At 36.5% G+C, this 17465-nt stretch overlaps 1 protein-coding gene across 2 annotated transcripts in view; it reads left to right on the top strand.

The window, feature by feature from the left end:
- Nucleotides 1-17465, top strand: part of FOXJ3 (forkhead box J3) — a 78169-nt gene that overhangs the window by 11197 nt on the left and 49507 nt on the right. For both annotated transcript variants that reach the window (XM_012722618.1, XM_004678866.2), the window contains exon 2: nt 12010-12070. In XM_012722618.1, the coding sequence (XP_012578072.1) occupies nt 12027-12070 (44 nt within the window). In that variant the 5' untranslated portion in view covers nt 12010-12026. The remainder of the gene's footprint in view (nt 1-12009; nt 12071-17465) is intronic.

Genomic DNA, 17465 nt, shown 5'->3' with positions numbered 1-17465 from the left:
GAATCGAACTCATGCGGAAGCGGCTTTAGATTCTCAGTGCAGTGCTTCATCCCGCTGCGCCACCAGGAAGGGCCGACACTTTCTTTTTTTTAAAGTTTTATTTTTTTTATGTATAGAAGAACTGGGGTGTAGGTCAGAAGTGCAAGGGGTGAGAGGATTCACCAGAGACATAGTGGGGAGCAGAACAGGTGGATCTACTGAAATAACACACTGCTGAGGGAATAGCCAGTGAGACAGGAGATGTCTTCTGCACCTTCTGCTGCCTGGCTGGGAATTAAAACAGGTTTCAGTGGCTGGTTATAGCTTGATAGCACTGAAACTTTAACCCTTCTGCCACTAGGGAGACCCTGGAGACTCTTGTTTCTTTAGTTACAATATTATACTGGTAATGATATTGCATGTTTCAGATTAATTAAAAATTTAATATTGATAAAATTATTATGTCAAAAGTTAACCTTTTGTTTGATATATATGATATATAATAGTTCTTCAGAGCTATACTATATATATAATAGAATCTTAAGAGCTAACCCTTTATTTAGATCATTGGCTATCCTAATATCCTTAGAACACCAGTAGTTATTGATAGCTATAAGATAGCCTGATTGTTGTTAACTCTAATTGAGGCAAAATTTGCTTTTAACCTCATCTCTTGTCCCTGGTTCTTTTCTTGAACAGTGGAGACCTAGTGTGCCATCTTTACAAGATAATCCTTCAAATATTTGGAAGTGATTATTTATTCAGCAAATATTTCTTGAGGCCCTTCTCATACACGGCACTCTCCAGGGCATTGTGAGCCATTTAAAGGAAGTTAAGAGGCATAGTTTGATTGAAAAGAACTCAGAGAGAGAAAGAGCTATGGATTTATGGAGAAGAGAAAGAGCATTTTTCTTATAATCTGGAAAACTTCATGTAAGAGATAATGTTTGAATTAAGATCAGTGATGGGGCATCTAGGCTCAGAACATAATAAACACCCTAGAGATCAGGAAGCACAATGCAAATTAGAGTAGCAAGAGGCCCTTCAGAATATTAAAAATGTTCATTATTGTATCCTAAGCACCTGGGGTAATGTGTATCAGACAGTTGGAGAGCAATAAATATTATTGAATGTCTGAATAAGTGATCACATATGAGAAGTATTGAGCATCCTTTTCTCGAGTCACAAAACACGTTAGGATAGTGAACACTTTGATAAGTCCTTTAAAGAAAAAAAAGGGCTCTTGAAATTGCCAGGGAAATATTACACGGGGGTTTCTATGATAGAGGTGTGATGGAAGACTGGGAGTTGTTCTCCGAACTAAACAAAACCAGTTTCTTCAGTCATTATACACTTGACATTTGGCTTCTAAACTTCTCACTAGTCCAGTATCCCGCTCTGCAAGCATTCTAGCTTGTATTCCTAAAATGTGGTGCACAAAACAGAATACAATACTCTACTTGTGAACTATCCAGTGAAGAGGAGTGGAACTGCTACCCTCAGTGATGTGGATACTATTCTTCTAATGAAGCCTAAGGCTGTATTTTGTTTCTTTTTAGCAGCTGAGTCACTCTCTTGGCTCATGTTCAGTTCTCATATTAATTTACAAGAAATTCTTTGAGTAGGTTCAGAGACATTTCCTATTAGTAGAGTTAACAAGTGAATGCCCGTTTTCTTCTGATTGAGTCTAGGCTGTTTTCTCAGAAGTACTAGTCATTCTTAAGTGTCCTGAAATCTCAGAGAGAAAAGAAAAAGAATTAATTGTATGATGCCAGAGTTGACCAAGTAACGCCAAGACTTTGGTCTTAAGCACTGCTGATTATACTCAAAAGAAGATAAAACAGTGACTCTTCAACTGTTGGATTCAACAACTGCACCACCAGGGAGGCCCCAACTATTGAGTTTTTTGCCTCTTATGCTTCAACTGTTTTAATTTTCTTTATTGCTTAAAGTATTTTAAAGAAAATAATCATAGACATTGTTTTTTCACCTATAAACTTTGTGCGTCTCTAAAAAAAAAGATATTTTCTTACATAACCATGTCATCCATGTCATCCCATGTTGTCATATCTCACAAAATTGGTAATTTTTCCAGGTGTCGTCTAATACTGAGTTCATAATGAAATGCCCTCTACTCTTTAAGAGTATCTTTGTACATTTTTTAGTTAAGTCCAAATCTAGAAAAGGTTCATTCATAACATTTGGTTGTTATGTTTCTTGTGTCTTTAGCTTAACACTGCCTTCTACCCCTTCCCCACCCTCCTTCTCCATCCCCCTTCCCCACCCCCCATATTTTGGGTCATATTTTAAATTTTTTTCCTTCTTAACTAAGTTATGTTACTGTGCTTTTTAAGATATCTCTTGAGAATTTTCTTTACAGCATTTCAGTAAACATTTTGGAATATTATGTCTAAAACATGCATGAGATAAATTGTGGGAGATAGATAAATTTGGCATATATATACCTACCCAGCAGTCCAATAGTAGGGACAGATGCATACAGAAACAATGCAAAAAAATTACTTTCTGAGGAATAACCCCCCACTTCCTTAACCTCTGTGAAAATGCTGTTACTGGAATCTCCTTAATATGTTGCTTTAATTATGTCTTGGTTCATTGATTTCCTCTTGAATTAATCAAAAGTATACTGTTTTTGGCCTGGCTTTGATATTTCCCATTGGTTTCTATTTAGTGGAACTCCTCAATCACAAAAGTCCTCTTTTTTTAAGCTACATTTAGGCCCTCCCTGGTGGTGCAGTGGGTTGGAGAGCAGCACTGCGAAGCTGGCCAAGTTGGCTGTGGTCGCTTCAGTGCAAGTTTGATCCCCCACCCTGGAGGTGATCCACAGGGTGTGGGCAGATCTCTCCTGACCAATCCGCGCTCCCCTCAGCAGTGTACTTGAATCTGCCTATTCTGCTCCTCACTCTGTCTCTGGTGAATCCTCTCACTGTCCCTGCATCTCTGACCTGTACCCCAGTTCTGAATGCATAAGTAAACAACTCTTTAAAAGAAAAATACATTTATATTATCCTGTAAAATTTTCATCTCCCAAAAACAAGATTACAGGCATTTTGAATAGAAGTCTTTTCTTTTTTTAAATAAAGTGCTTATGGAGAGGCTTGGTCACATAAGGCAAAGTGGCTGCCTACTTTCTTCCCAGAGTCAGAAATACTGTTAAGTGCAAGTATCCCAGGTCTGGTCTCTTCTCTGTCTGAAAGTGTCCTTTAAAAAAAATCCATTTAGTGGCAAATTACAGGTAGTAGACAGCTACATGGTTTGATAGTGGCTCTTCCTATTACCATGTCCACACAAACCACTAATTTCTGGTTGTTTTTAGACGTGACCTTCTTAGTACTTCAGGTAGCCACTACTTACTGAGCATAATTGGCAAGTGTTAGGAAATTGTTTTGCTATTCTTGTCTTAAACTAGTACTTTCTGAATTAAGCTGTGCATTAGAATCAAGTGAGATTCTAACTAATAAACTCCCTAGTTTTCACCGTAGGCTCTTGAATCAGGATTTCCAGGAATGGTATAGGAATATTTCTAAAATTGGTTTATAAAGCCCTAAGAAATATTTTATACTGGCTTTATGGGCCAGACAGATAATTTAAAATTTGCTAAAAAGCCCGAGCAGTGGAGACTATAGCTGCCCATTTATTTTTTTAATTACTGTGATAGTCAATACTTTTCTGTATATTCAGTTCACTTTTCAAGGATATAGTAGGATCTCAGCTTTGAGTTATACCAGGAAAAGCACATGAATTAAAGGCCCAAGATAGAGACAGGACAGAGCGCGGTGGCACCTTCGTTTTTCTAAATATAACTGAGCTTACACTTAAAGCCTTTCCACAATCCCCCAGTCCTCTGAAAACCTATTCTCTCTCAATGGTGAATACCTTGAAAAGGCTGAAGTGGGAAGGTTTAGTGTTTTTGAATTGAATAATCTTTAGCATTTTCACATTTCATGCATATGCAATAAAGGTGACTTAAATGTATAATGAAATTTAATTTCTTGTATCTTTGCCAGATTTTCCATAAAAATAAATTACAAATTGGGGAAAAGTTCTTTATCAGATCTCACGATTTATTTTGGAAACCAGAAATTTTGGTTATTGAGCAAAGTAGAGAGACTGAAGCTTAAGGATTATCCAGTGAGTTAATGACAGGCCCAGAAATAGAATCGTGTGTTATTTGCTTGGGTTATGATTTGGTTTGAAAAGGGTGGCCTGTGATCTGTTTACATAAATTGCAGGAAGAAAGGTTTGGAGTTTGGAAGAAGTTAACGTTCTATGATGTTTGTCCAAGAAACCCCTCTCCCTTACATTTTTCACCTGCTTTATTGACATTGGTTCTAAACTATGAAGGGTAAAGAAGCAGTTCACTTCCAATTCTTAAAATAATGTTAAAAAGCTGAAACTGGTTGTTGGTAGACAGCAAGAAGACTGTCTGTGGTTATGTTTTAGGAGAAGAGTATAACCTAAATAGTTGATTTGTATATGGCAGAGGAGAGGTTTCCTGTAGATTTTTTTTTCAAGAGTATGTACAACTTTTTAATGAACCATAAGTGAATCTTCTTTAAAAGTGTTTAACCAATAAATAGTATGGTTTGAAAATAATGGGTGCCACTTGACATTAAACTATTCAGCAAACCAGTAATGTTTCATGGGATCATAGTTTTGAAAATTATTGTTCTGGGTAGGGCTGCATTCTGGAGAAATCATTAATTTTACCCTTTCTTTTCCGTTCTATTTTAGGGGTTTGGGTTAGCTCCTGTGGCACTAGTGAGTTAGGATCAGGAGCTTATTAACAAGAACATTTGCATGTGATGGTTCTAAACTTTAAAATTAAAACCAACTTTATTGAGATAATTTACATATCATACAGTTCACTTAATTAATGTGTAAAAATCAGTGTTATTTTGTTAGTATAGTCATAGGTTTGTGTAACTAATTGCAATTTCACTTTATTTTTAAAAAGATTAAAAATTTTAATTTTTAGAAAGATTTATGAATACAAGAGTTGGGGTGCAGGCTAGAAGTGTGGGGGTGAGAGGATTCATCAGAGACAGAGTGGGAAGCAGAACAGGCTGATTGAAGTGCTTTGCTGAGGGAAGCATTGGGCAAAACAGGAGAGGTCTGCTGCACCATGTGGGTTACCTCTCTGGTTGGGATCAAACCCGTGTTGCAGTGGCTGCAGATATCTTTACAGTGCTGGGGCTTAACCCCTTGCTTCGGCAGTGAAGCACCTGCAATCTAGTTTTAGAATATTCTCTTCTTTAAAACAAAATGAAAAAACCACCAACACATTAATAGTAATTTTTGCCTTCTCTTAAATCTCCTAAGGAAAGACTAATTTAACCACTAGTTCATAATGTGTCAATAGCTGCTAACAAAAATTTGCCTATTTTGGACATTTGATATAAGTGGAGTCATGTAATAATGGAGTTTTGTGATTGACTTTCACTTTTGATATTGTAGCACATATCATTCCTTTTTATTGCCAAATAATATTCCACCACATAGATGAAACTTACCTTTATTCTTTCACGCTATGTGGGTCACTTCCCTGATCAGAGATCAAACTCCTGTTGCAGTGGTGCGGAACACTTCATAGTGCTGTGCTTTAACCCATGGCGCTACCAGGGAGGGCCTGTTGAACATTGCTATATAGATTTTTCTGTGTATGTATGTTTTCATATCTTGGATACCCAGCCGAGGAGTGGAATGGTTACATCCACATGATTATTTTGTGTTTAACTTTTGACAAACTGCCAAATTTTTTTCTATAGTGGCTACTCTTTTACATTAGCAGTACATGAGATTTCAATTTCTCCACATCTTTGCAACACCAGTTATAGTCTCTCTTTTTGATTACTGTTATCCTAGTGGGTATAAAATATTGTCTCCTTGTGGTTTTGATTTATATTTTCCTAATGACTACTGATATTGAATGTCTTTTTCATGTGCTTTTTGGTCATTGTATTTAATTTAGAAATGTCTATTCAGATCTTTGCCCCAACCTTTTCTTTTTGCAGTAAAAGTGTACCATCCCTGAGTTGTACTCCCAAATCTTGGCCACTTTTAAAATTGGTTTGTCCTTTAATTATTGCATTTTAAGAGTTACTTGCTCTTCTAGGTGCAGATTGGTCCTAAATTACTTTGCTTGGAAGCAGAGGGAAGTGATGAATAAAAAAATTATTTTTAAGTCAGTCCTAGGTTCTTAATTTTGGTTAACTCCTTTTCTGACTATGCTACATTATTCATTCACTGAAAAATATGAGTGCTGACTGTATACTAGATTTTGGGGGTATGGTAATATGAAACATAAAAGTTCCTCCTCTTGTAGGGCATGTTTTCTAGTGGGAAAGGATCAGAAGTCATTATCAGGGCTACAGGAGCTATGAGGGATGAAACAGGAAAATGAAGACATTGTGATGCATCTTTCCACAATTTTCTCTCCTTTGTTTGACCTTACTATTGTGCTTTACATTTGTTTTCATTTTTAAATAATTTATGGCTAAACTTTTCTTTTCCTTTCCTTTACTAATTCTTCATCCCCTTGTAGTCTAATTTTTGCTTTCAGTAGTTCATGAAACCCACTCTTGATAGTATTATTTTCTATTAAAAGCCATTATCCTTATTTTATGTCCATTTTGATTTTTGTGTAACACAGTTGCTTTTTTCCTCCTTAAATTACTTGGTGCTCTCTATCTTTAGCAGTTTTCTCAAGGTTGGTTTGTGATGGCTAATCCTCTTTTGATAATCATCATAGTTTTTAATACTAAGTTTTTGGCTTCTTACCTCCTTATACTACTGTGGTGAATTGATACATTTTCATACAGTGTTAATTACTGAGAATATATGAGTCTGAAATCTTGTTAGCTCATGCCAGCACCATTACCTTCAGGTCTAGTCAGTGGAGCTGGGATGAACATCTGTTTGTTACTCCTTCTGCAAGATATTTTTCCCATTATGCCCTGCACTGGTAGATTTCTCCTGTTAAGGCTCACAACTGCCTTACTGATTTGATTACCAGTGACTAATGGTATAACAATTCAAAATGTTCAGATGCTTAGTCAGGTAAACTCAATCAAAGGAGTGGTTCTTTCATGACTGCTAGGGAATTTATTACTTCGAAGTCTTTTAAAAAATAGGGCTGAGTTCAGTAACAACAACAAAAACATTCTTTTTAACTCTAGTACTATTAACACTTATTTTTCAACAAATTTTTCATTCTTTTCCCCCAACATACTGGTGCTTTCATTCAGTCTCCTGTCACAGGAGTAAAATGATGCTTGAATTTGCCCTTTCGTATAGGGAAGCAAATTTAGCGTTAGAAGAGTTAACAGTATATCCAGAGGCCACATGGTAAATGTCAGAGTTGAGATTTCAACCAAGATCTTGACTCTGGGTTCTGAATGTTGTAAATTCTTTGTTAACTATAAAACATTCTATCTCTGGGTGAGTTAGAGGAGAAAAGAACTCATGAGAATTATTTGGGAGCTTTTCCAGAATATTCAGCCCCATTTCACTTCCTGCTCTCAAGTAATGCATTTGCAAATATTAGTTTGTTAAACTTCTGATCCTAAATGTGAATAGCTTGTAACTGAGTTTAATAAGTACTTGAGGGCCCTCCCTGGTGGCGCAGCAGGTTAAAGCATAGCACTAAGAAGCTAAAGGCATTTCAGCACGAGTTCAATCCCCAGTCCTGGAGGTGATCCACAGGGTGTGGCAGACCTCTCCTGACCTGCCCTCTGCTCCCCTCAGCAGTGTACTTCGTCAGTCAGCCTGTTTTGCTCCCCACTCCATCTCTGGCGAATCCTCTCACTGCCCCTGCACCTCTGGCCTGTACCCCAGTTCTGTATGCATAAATAAATAAATCTTAAAAAAAAAAATACTTGAAGACTGCTTAAGTTAAAAGGAATTCCATATTCTTTTCCTGGAGATGGGATAGAATACTGTAGCTGTACAGGATCACAGGCATCAGTGAAATGAATGGTTCCTACTTATTGTACTTAAACTTTCTTGCATGTTGATTTTCAAAGGACTTGGAAAATACTACTAGATGAAGAGGCCTCCCTGGTGGCGCAAGGGGTTAAGTTTCAGCACCATGAAGCTATGGGCAGCCACTGGCAGCACAAATTCCATCCCCTGCCAGGGAGATGGCCCACATGGTACAGCAGACCTCTCATCCAATGCTCCCCTCAGCAGTGTGTTTTAGTCAGTTTACCTGTTCTGCTACCACCTCTGCCTGGTGAATCCTTTAGCCCTCCCTCCCCCTGTACCTCTGGTCTACACCTCAGTTCTTGTTTGGGTAAATAAATCTTTAAAAAAGATGGAGTGGGCCCCAACCAAACCTATATGAATTATGGATGTAATTAAATGAGTTAATATATAGTTGTTCCAACTGTACTTGGCTTCAGAGTTGTGAGTATGTAATTTGGAGGTCACATTCAGATTTTCCGAACTTCACTGTGAACTTAACTTTCTCTTGAGATTTCCATGTCACAGGTCATTTGCCTGGGCAGGGAGATTTGCATATGCTTGTTCTTCCATTTAACCAGGGTTCATGATGACTACTTAGGGACAGTAAACAAGATAAAAAGTGGAGAAAACGGAAACTCTTAAGGCACTGAGGATAGAGCAGATTAGAACAATATCTAGACGCTAAAGTTGGTAATAAGTGGTAACAGATGAGGGGTCCTACTGAGGTGATGTTTGGGAGACATTAACTATATACATATATAAGATCAGTAAATAAGATCGTTTTTACTTGTCTGTTTTCTGAATGGATTTGAGAGCTAAAGCTAGAACGAACAAAAAATGAAATACTGCCATTTAAAATTTAGTTTTTTTTTTACAAATTCATGCATGAAGTTTACTATTTTAGAGGTATATAATTTGTTGGCTTTATACTGAAGATTATCAATGTAGTTATCACTGCTATTTAATTAGAACTTTTCATCACTCTAGGGAGAAAACTGTTAGCAGTCATTTTCTGCCCCACCCCACCCCATCTCTCCCCTCCCCTTTCCCAGTCTCCTTCAAACTTTAATCTGTTTTCCTTATCCAGGATTTGTTATTCTGTACATTTCATATAAGTGGAATCATATAATATGTGACCTTTTGTGTCTTTCACATGGGAAAGTTCATTCATGCAGTAGCTACCATATCATAGTACGTCAGTCCTTTTTATGACTGGGTAATAGTACATATATCACTTTGTTATGTGGACATTATATTGCTTTGTTATCTACCTGTTGAAAGCATTTGGTTTATTACCACTCTTTGGCTATGATGAATAATACTGCTGTGAACATTTACATATAAGTTTTTGTGTAAATTTAAGTTTTAAGCTCTCAGGTATGTGTGTGTGTGTGTGTGTGTGTGTATTATATGTATCCTCAGGAGAACTTTATACACACACATTCTCTCTTCCACATACAGTTTTACCTGGGAGTAGAATTACTGGATTATATAGTAATTTTGGAGGAATTACTTTGGTGGTTGATACATTGTAGAATATTTTAGAATGTATCTCAGGTCTTAGAGCCAAAAAAGCTAGCTCTATAGTCTCTTGTCCCTATGCACCTAATCTAGTTCATGGGACTGCCCACCTAATATCCAGTTTGTTAGGGATCTTAGAGCAGATGTATGCAGACCACAGTACCTTGTAGAATGCTAGATGTAGAGTCCTGAAGTTAGTTCTACTCACTAACAAAGTTACGAAGTAGATTAAGAGCCTGACAGTGTTTACAAAAATCATTCCTCAAAGAAATCAAGAATTGGAAAGAAATGTTCTTCTATAACAAAGGAAAAGAATGGTTAAGTTAAACTAGAAATCTAAAACCATTCTAAGATGAAAGGGCTGTGACATTTTATTAAGATAGGAAATTAAAGATGATGAATTCAGTTTTGAACACAATAGATTTGGGATTTCCAGCAGAGAATGTTAGATATGTATGTCTGGGGGGCAAGAGATTGACCCTGCTAGAGATAAAGATTTTGGATTAATCTGCATACAGGTAATTAAAATATAGGTAAATCATCTATAATGATATAGTATTAGTGTCTAGTAATTTCCACATCTGAAGTATTTGATTCAGCTAACTGATGTTGTGGTTGTGTTTTACCCTGAGTAACTTGTTTCCTTCTGGGTTTTATGATTATTGATTGTGAATTCATTTATTTGGGAACCTTATTTGTGGCAGTTCGTCTTAGTCTAGGTCAAAGGTAGGTTCCTCAGAGAGGATTGCATTTGCTTCTGTCAAGTTGGGTGGGAGGACACCACCATTCTAGAATAAGCCTTAACAAAATTGTTAAGTATGAAGTTTTTGAAACTGTAGTCTAGGTAAAGGTTTTATGGTTGTGACTGTCACTCGAGATACTGTGCACTACTGTGACAGTCCCCTGCCCTCTCACCAGCACTCAGTGCTAAGGTTAAGGAGCTTTTCTTTCAGTTCTCTTGGGTAACAGCTGGACTTTGCCTCTTATACCTTGGACCCATAGGCTTTGGAGTTGACAGCTGAAATTCATGGTATTTGGCAAAATGCCTGAGGGTGAATGAAAGCAGGTTTCAGTATTCGGTGTAATTTTCTGGTTCCCCTCTTTTTCTTTTGACCTTAGTACACCATATTTGTTTTCAGGTTATTGGTTAACCTATAAAAATATTTAAAAATATTTTGTCTGTTTTAGTTACTTTTAGTTGGCGTGTTGATCAAACTATCTGTTCTGTCATACTGGCAGACAGAAATATTGTCACTCTTCAGTGCATACATGGACAGATGCAGGGAATTCTGTCAGCCTCTGAATCAAAGGTTATAAACTTAAGACAAAATCTAGTGTTTTGTTTTGGGCCACATAGTATTTGAAAAATGAAATTCATATTAGAAACAAAAATTTTGTTATTTTGCTTTTGAACAATCAGGAGTTTTTACAGTACTGGGATTGCAGTCTTACTTAGCAATAGCATAATAGAACTGGGAAGCAGCTGATTCTTTCAGAATGAATGTATCTTTTTTATTTACTCACAGTTTTCACTTATCACCACTCAAGCAGTGGATGCATTTATATACACTTAATCTTAACTCCAGTTCCTCATTACATTGCTTCCAGAGATTTGTTTATCATCCTTGTGACAGGTAGTAGTACTAACAGACACTTTTTCCATGATCTATGTAATTATAACAACAAACCTGCAATTTATCTCTGATGAATAAAGTTACTTCCAAGTTACATATGAAGAAACAGGTTCAATGAGGTCTCATAGTGTCACAGCTGGAATTTGAATCTATATATTATTTAAAGTTCCTTCTCTACCATTCTTTTTAAAAAAGATTTGTTTATTTATGCATACGGAACTGGGGTATAGGCCAGACGTGCAGGGGTGGTGAGAGGATTTATCAGAAACAGTGGGGAACAGAGCAGGCAGATTGAAGTACACTGTTGAGGGGAGCAGCAGGCGAGACAGGAGAGGTCTGCTACACCATGTGGGTTACCTACCTGGCTGGGGATCGAACTTGTGCAGAAAATGCTGTGGCTATCATAGTGCTGTGCTTTTAACCCATTATACCATCAGGGAGGACCCCCCCATTCTTTTTTTTTTAAGGAATGGAGTCACATGAAGTATTAATGATAATAGTATACTTTAAACTTGAGTATATGGGAATGTAATTATGTGGCAGCAGAAACCTTGCATGCTTAGCTCAGAGGCTACGTCTGGAATCCCTGGGGTTCTGCTAAACGGTTTGGGCATTGTATAATATCAGCATAGCCATTTGTTAAATTTTATGAATTTTCAGCTCAGTTGTATGTTGCAGTTCCAGTGTACTTGTTTCTCTTATGCTTTCTGGTATATTGGCCTTCCTCAGTATGGTAATCCCTTTTATTCAATACCATTTTGATTCACGTGGCTATCATATAATGGTGAATTTTTAACTCCTCTTTCCAGAGTATTTTAATTTGAATTGTAGCATGATATGTAGTTTTATTTACCTTGGAGGATCTGATAACTGACTTTTTTTCTTTCAGATTCTCTTTGTGGCCAGATGGGTTTGTATGGACAGGCTTGTCCATCTGTAACTTCGTTAAGGTAAGTGCTTTTCTCTTTATTGGAAAATTGTAACATTTTAAAGATATGTTAAGTAATGTTAGAGTAAATTTCAGGATGAGGTTCAGAAAAAAATACTGTAGTTTTTTTTCAAGTAGTGCTATTTTTGGGAGTGGGATAATTTTTGTTTACAGAGATATTTGTGGTAATGGATTTGGAGCTTAACTTTCTGCTTCTTACAAATATAAAATTATATAACTGCCTTTCATTCCTTTTTAAAATGAGTATGCTTTTAACATATATTTTAAATAGAATAAGACTAGATGTGACCTTTCTAAAGGATAATGTAAGCATAATTCCTAGGTTATCCTCATTTATTTAGAAAGTAGAACTAATTTATTGTACAGTCCACTTGTTTCGGGTATAAATTGCTAAGTCCTTTCTCCAAATAAAGTCTTAATGTGGAGTCCAATGAGTAAGAGAGATAAAGGGGGGATTTTTGCTTAGGCTTCCACGTTCTCACAGTTTCCCCTGAGGGATTGCTGTAATTCCCAGAGCACAGTTTGGGAATATGTTAATTGAAATCTTGCATACTAGAATATTAAATATTGTTGGAAGCACCTATTAATTATATGTGGTGTTGTACCTAATTGTATAATTACTGTGTTGGAGCTGGGTGTATCATTTATTCACTTAGCGTATTGAGCCCCTGATCTGTTGTCAGGCATTATTTGAAATGCTGGGTTATAGCAGTGCATACAGCTAATCAAAATGCAGTAATCATAGGGCTTAACGTTCTGGCTACGGGACAGTTAATAAACAAGATAATTAACGAATCTCTTTTAGTGACAGTGATAAGGGCTAAGGTGGAAAATAGAGAAAGAGGATAGGAAAAATAAGGGTGTATGTTATTTTAGGTAAAATAGCAGGGAAACCTTGACTGAATAGGTGACAGCTGAAAGAAGGGTGGGTTGAGCAGTATATTTAGGTATATGGAAGATGAGCTTTCCAGGCAGAGGGAGTCCAGGAAGTACCAGAGCAGCACATTGCTTTGTGTTTGGTAGAAGGCACTAACTGCATGGCTGGTGCTGGTGTCTGTGTTCAGGAAAGGGATCCCATGGGTTTGAGACTCAGACCTCTCAGGAAAGAGTGCTTGTCACCCTTTTGAGTGGGGTGTGATGAAGCTGTTTTCACAGTGTGGGAAAAACTGCAAATGGATACAATTACTACTACTGGAAGCACTGCTGTAGGCATGAAAAGCCTCTGCTGGGACAATGCTTATATGAACCCTAAGAAAAGTATATATGTATCTTCTTCCACCTTCAGTTGTGAAGTTCATCTTTGGCGCCCCTTCTTGTTAGAACCTTATGGAAATAAGCCGGCAAAGCAGAAATGTAGTTTGTCGTATTCCAGGTTCAGTATCACTAAGGCGGAATGAAAAGCAGGAATGGTGGATTGGAGCTGAGGGGCAACAGCTTGAAAACTTGTTCCAGCAGACTTCTTGCCTCACTGGTGTGTTAGGATTTATGGTATTACGTACTTAATCAGGCATCTGACAACCCTTACCCCCCTTTGTCTTCCTATAATATAAAACAAAGGATTTTTTTTAGAATAAAGAGAGAATGAAACAGATTTGTATGCTTCACTGCAGCTCAGGAACATGGGGTAGAAGAGCATTTCTTTTTCCTTTCTATTTCTCCTTCAACATAAATTTTTAGAATTTAGAGTACCTATTAATAATGTTCAGGTTTATAACTGGCCTATAGATTAAGAATGTCACTGACATTTTAATATTATTTGTTTATCCACACAGTGGCAGAAATATCATTGCATTATCTTACCATAGTATATTATGGTTATCTTTATTACAGTTTTTTTCCGTTAAGTAGAAATAGAATATAAATACTAATGAGAAATCCTTTTCATCCTCATTATTTCAAAAACCTTTTCCAAAATATATTTTTGAATTTTGCTGGCTTATCTTCTAAAGCTTAACTGTCTGATATGGTAGCCACTGGCTTCATGTGGCTATTTTAGTTAAAAAGTTCAGTTTCTTAGTCACACTGGCCACATATTTAATATCCTGTAGCCACACATGTCTAGTAACTGCCACATTGGATAACATAAACATTTTCGTTGTTTTCAGAAAGTATTGGATGTGCTGGTCTAGGTCATCTAAACGAATTTTAATCTTTGATAAAAAATGAGGTAATATTGTGTCTCCGTGTATCAGTAATGAGTTTGAGTAAATGAGTACCACTTACTATTAATTGCATTAAGGACAAATTATAAAATTGCTTTGTGGCTAAATACTAACTTTAATAACTAGCATTTATAGTATAATAATACTAGCTTACTTGAAAATCTTGAGGGATAGGTAGTATGGACAGGTCTCTCTATTGAAGGTTGTGCCAAGTACAGATTTTAAGAATAGAGCCCATTTCTTCATAGCTTATCTTAACATTTTCTTCTCCACCTCCCACATGTATTTGGAACTTAGAGTATATACAAACTATGTAAAAAAGTATAAGAGTTTATGGTGGATAGTTTTAACTTTTGCATTTAGCTCTTGTTTTTGTTTTTGTTTTTGTTTTTGTATAATCTGAGTTAGTAAGTAGGGGTAACTTTTCCCCAGACAGGTAACCATTTGTTTTCGGTACCGTTCTTGGGAAGTCTTTTTTTCTTCAGTAACTTTTCTTGGCACTTTTATCAAAAATTAGTTGGTCATATATGTATGTAGGTCTGGTTTTGGACTCTGTTCCTTTTATTTATTCTTACACTTGCATGAAAACCTATTTTGATTGTTGTAGGGTCATTTTTTTTTTTTTAGAGTAATTAGCAAACGAGGGGCTCATTTCCATTGAATTTCTGAATGATGGTTGTATGATTTCGGACATGTAAGTTTGATCGCTCTAAGTAAGAGTTACCTTTTTTTTAAGATTTATTTATTTATGTAAAATCATCTTACAAGTGGAGAAACTGAGGCATAGAGATTAAATGACTTATGTAAAGTCACATAGCTAAAAGTGGGAGAACTTGGATTCCAGTCTAGGCAGTGTTACTTCAGACTTAATTATTAAGTTATACCTTTTCAATATAGGACATTGACTGTATATTTTGCTGAAATTGAATAGAAACTTTGATTTTTGCCTGATGTATGATTATTGACAGTAATAGCACCTACTCTTGCTTGAGAAGAGATTTATTTTTTAATTTATTATTAGAAAAAATAACCACAATTTTCTAATTGAGGTTATATTGGTTTACAACACTGTAAATACCTTAAATTATTTGTTTATAAATTAAAACATTTATTGGAAGAAAAATGCATTAAAATGCATTAAAAGTTGTCTTTTTTTTTTTTTTACATCATGACATTACAAAATGAAATATCAAGAAGATGATTTTACTTTTTTTTAGGGTTTCCCAGAATCTGTTCCTTTGGGTACCCAAATATCCATGTGTACTATCTTTCCTATATGTAAAACTTCCTTGCCCCTTTCCAAGAGAGATAACCAAGAATTTCATACAGTTATTATATCTAACTGAAAATTCAAGTTCTCTGGATGTAATCAGATCCCAGAGTGGCATTTTTGTGTCTCAAAGATCTCTAATTCAAAGGTGAGTTACCTGTTCTCTCCATACCCGATATACTATGGTGGAAAATGGATACAATGATAGCAATAAAAGCTGTACTTATAGAAGGGGATGGTGGGGAAACAGTCAGTACTACTAGTCCATATTAATTATGAAATCTTACTGGTTAGGATTGGCAGAAACTCCCTGACAGTGCAAGCCATAAGCACCTTAATTCTGCTCTTCTATTGTTTCCTGTGCTTTCTGAAAGGTCTTATCTTGTCCAATAGCTTCCATGACCACATCATGGGTAATTTTGAAGACTTTTTTTTTTTTTTTTAAGGAACTATGTAGCATTTATATCAGACTTGTTGCTGATAAGCCTGGCTATCATTTTAGAAAATTAGAGGCTTTTGCAGTCTGTAGTCTAAGATCACTCATAACAGTTACTTTAAAGATTTTAGTTTTTAGACTTTTTTTGCTTCTTTGAGCCATATAGACCTTGCCTAGTCAGAATATTTTAATGTGAATACTTGCCCTTTTTGCTCTGCACATCCCAGAGAGTTCTAATCTTCAACAGGCTTTCTGGAGGGGTACGTATTTGTTCTAAATCTTGGAATAAAAGTGCACTCCAACTGGGCACAATATTTCTTGTCAAAACACTATATTATTTTTTTTTTTTTAAAGATTTATTTATTTATTCATACAGAACTGGGGTACAGGCCAGAGATGCGGAGGGTGAGAGGATTCACCAGAGACAGAGTGGGGAGCAGAACAGGCAGATCGACGAAGTACACTGCTGAGGGGAGCAGCGGGCGGGTCAGGAGAGGTCTGCCACACCATGTGGTCACTTCCGGGGCAGGCGGGAATCGAACTCATGAGGAAGCAGCTTTAGATTCTCAGTGCTGTGCTTTAACCCGCTGCGCCACCAGGGAGGGCCACACTATATTATTTTTTAAAAATAATATGTACCTGGTGTGGTGTTAGGTAGCACCTGAACCTCCAGTGTACAGTTACTATCCTCAATGTGAGTTGGGGGGGGGGGAGTGGCAAGGGGTAGAGGGTGGAAAAAGAGGGGGTGATAGCAGAAAGCTTAAGCATATGATGCAGTTACACATATGAAACCACATGGAAAATGGCAAAGTAAGATTATAATTGTTTTAGGGATTACTGATTACTAAAAGATTAAAGTAATTGAAAATGAGCTTAGATTTAGTATATTAGGGTTTTAGGGTACAGTGATAAGAAAACGTAACAGATTTCTCTTGGAGTGTATGCATGGACTTTGGAGGTGCTTAGTCTGTCTGTCTAGGAGGCTGACTAGGAAGCTTTTGGTGTGAGGTGAGGAAATGAGGACCCTGCATTTCTTAACCAGATTTTTTTTTATAACCAGATTCCTCAGTGCTCCCAGGCGGTTTTTAAATTTGTCACATCTGTTCTCTAATACAAGTGGACTCCTATCACCACCATCCCACTTACAGATTTCTTGCTAAAGTTAGTGTAATGTGGCTAAATTGAACGGTCATTTTTTGTGTTCTGAGTGCTTAGTGGAGGACCACTTATAGTGACCAGCCTAAGTGCCAAAAATGGAGGTATATTTTACCATACTGATAAGAATATGTAAAATTTAATAAAGCTCAAAACCAACAAATAAAAACTTCAAACCCACAAAAGCCCCACTTTTTGAAAGTTTAAATTGAAGGGAGATGTTTTACAGTGTACTTAAAACCTTCTGTAACAGAACTGATGAAAATGGAATAATTTTTTTTTCTTCTAATACGTATCTCTATGTATTTATAAATTGTATGCCTGCACTACAGAATTAGTGTATTATCTACATTATACAATGTTTTTTTTTTTT

Source organism: Condylura cristata, unplaced genomic scaffold, assembly GCF_000260355.1.
Source record: "Condylura cristata isolate star-nosed mole 26May11 unplaced genomic scaffold, ConCri1.0 scaffold00008, whole genome shotgun sequence".
In the NCBI taxonomy this organism is placed as follows: Eukaryota; Metazoa; Chordata; class Mammalia; order Eulipotyphla; family Talpidae; genus Condylura; species Condylura cristata.
This window is presented reverse-complemented; position numbering and strand designations above follow the sequence as displayed.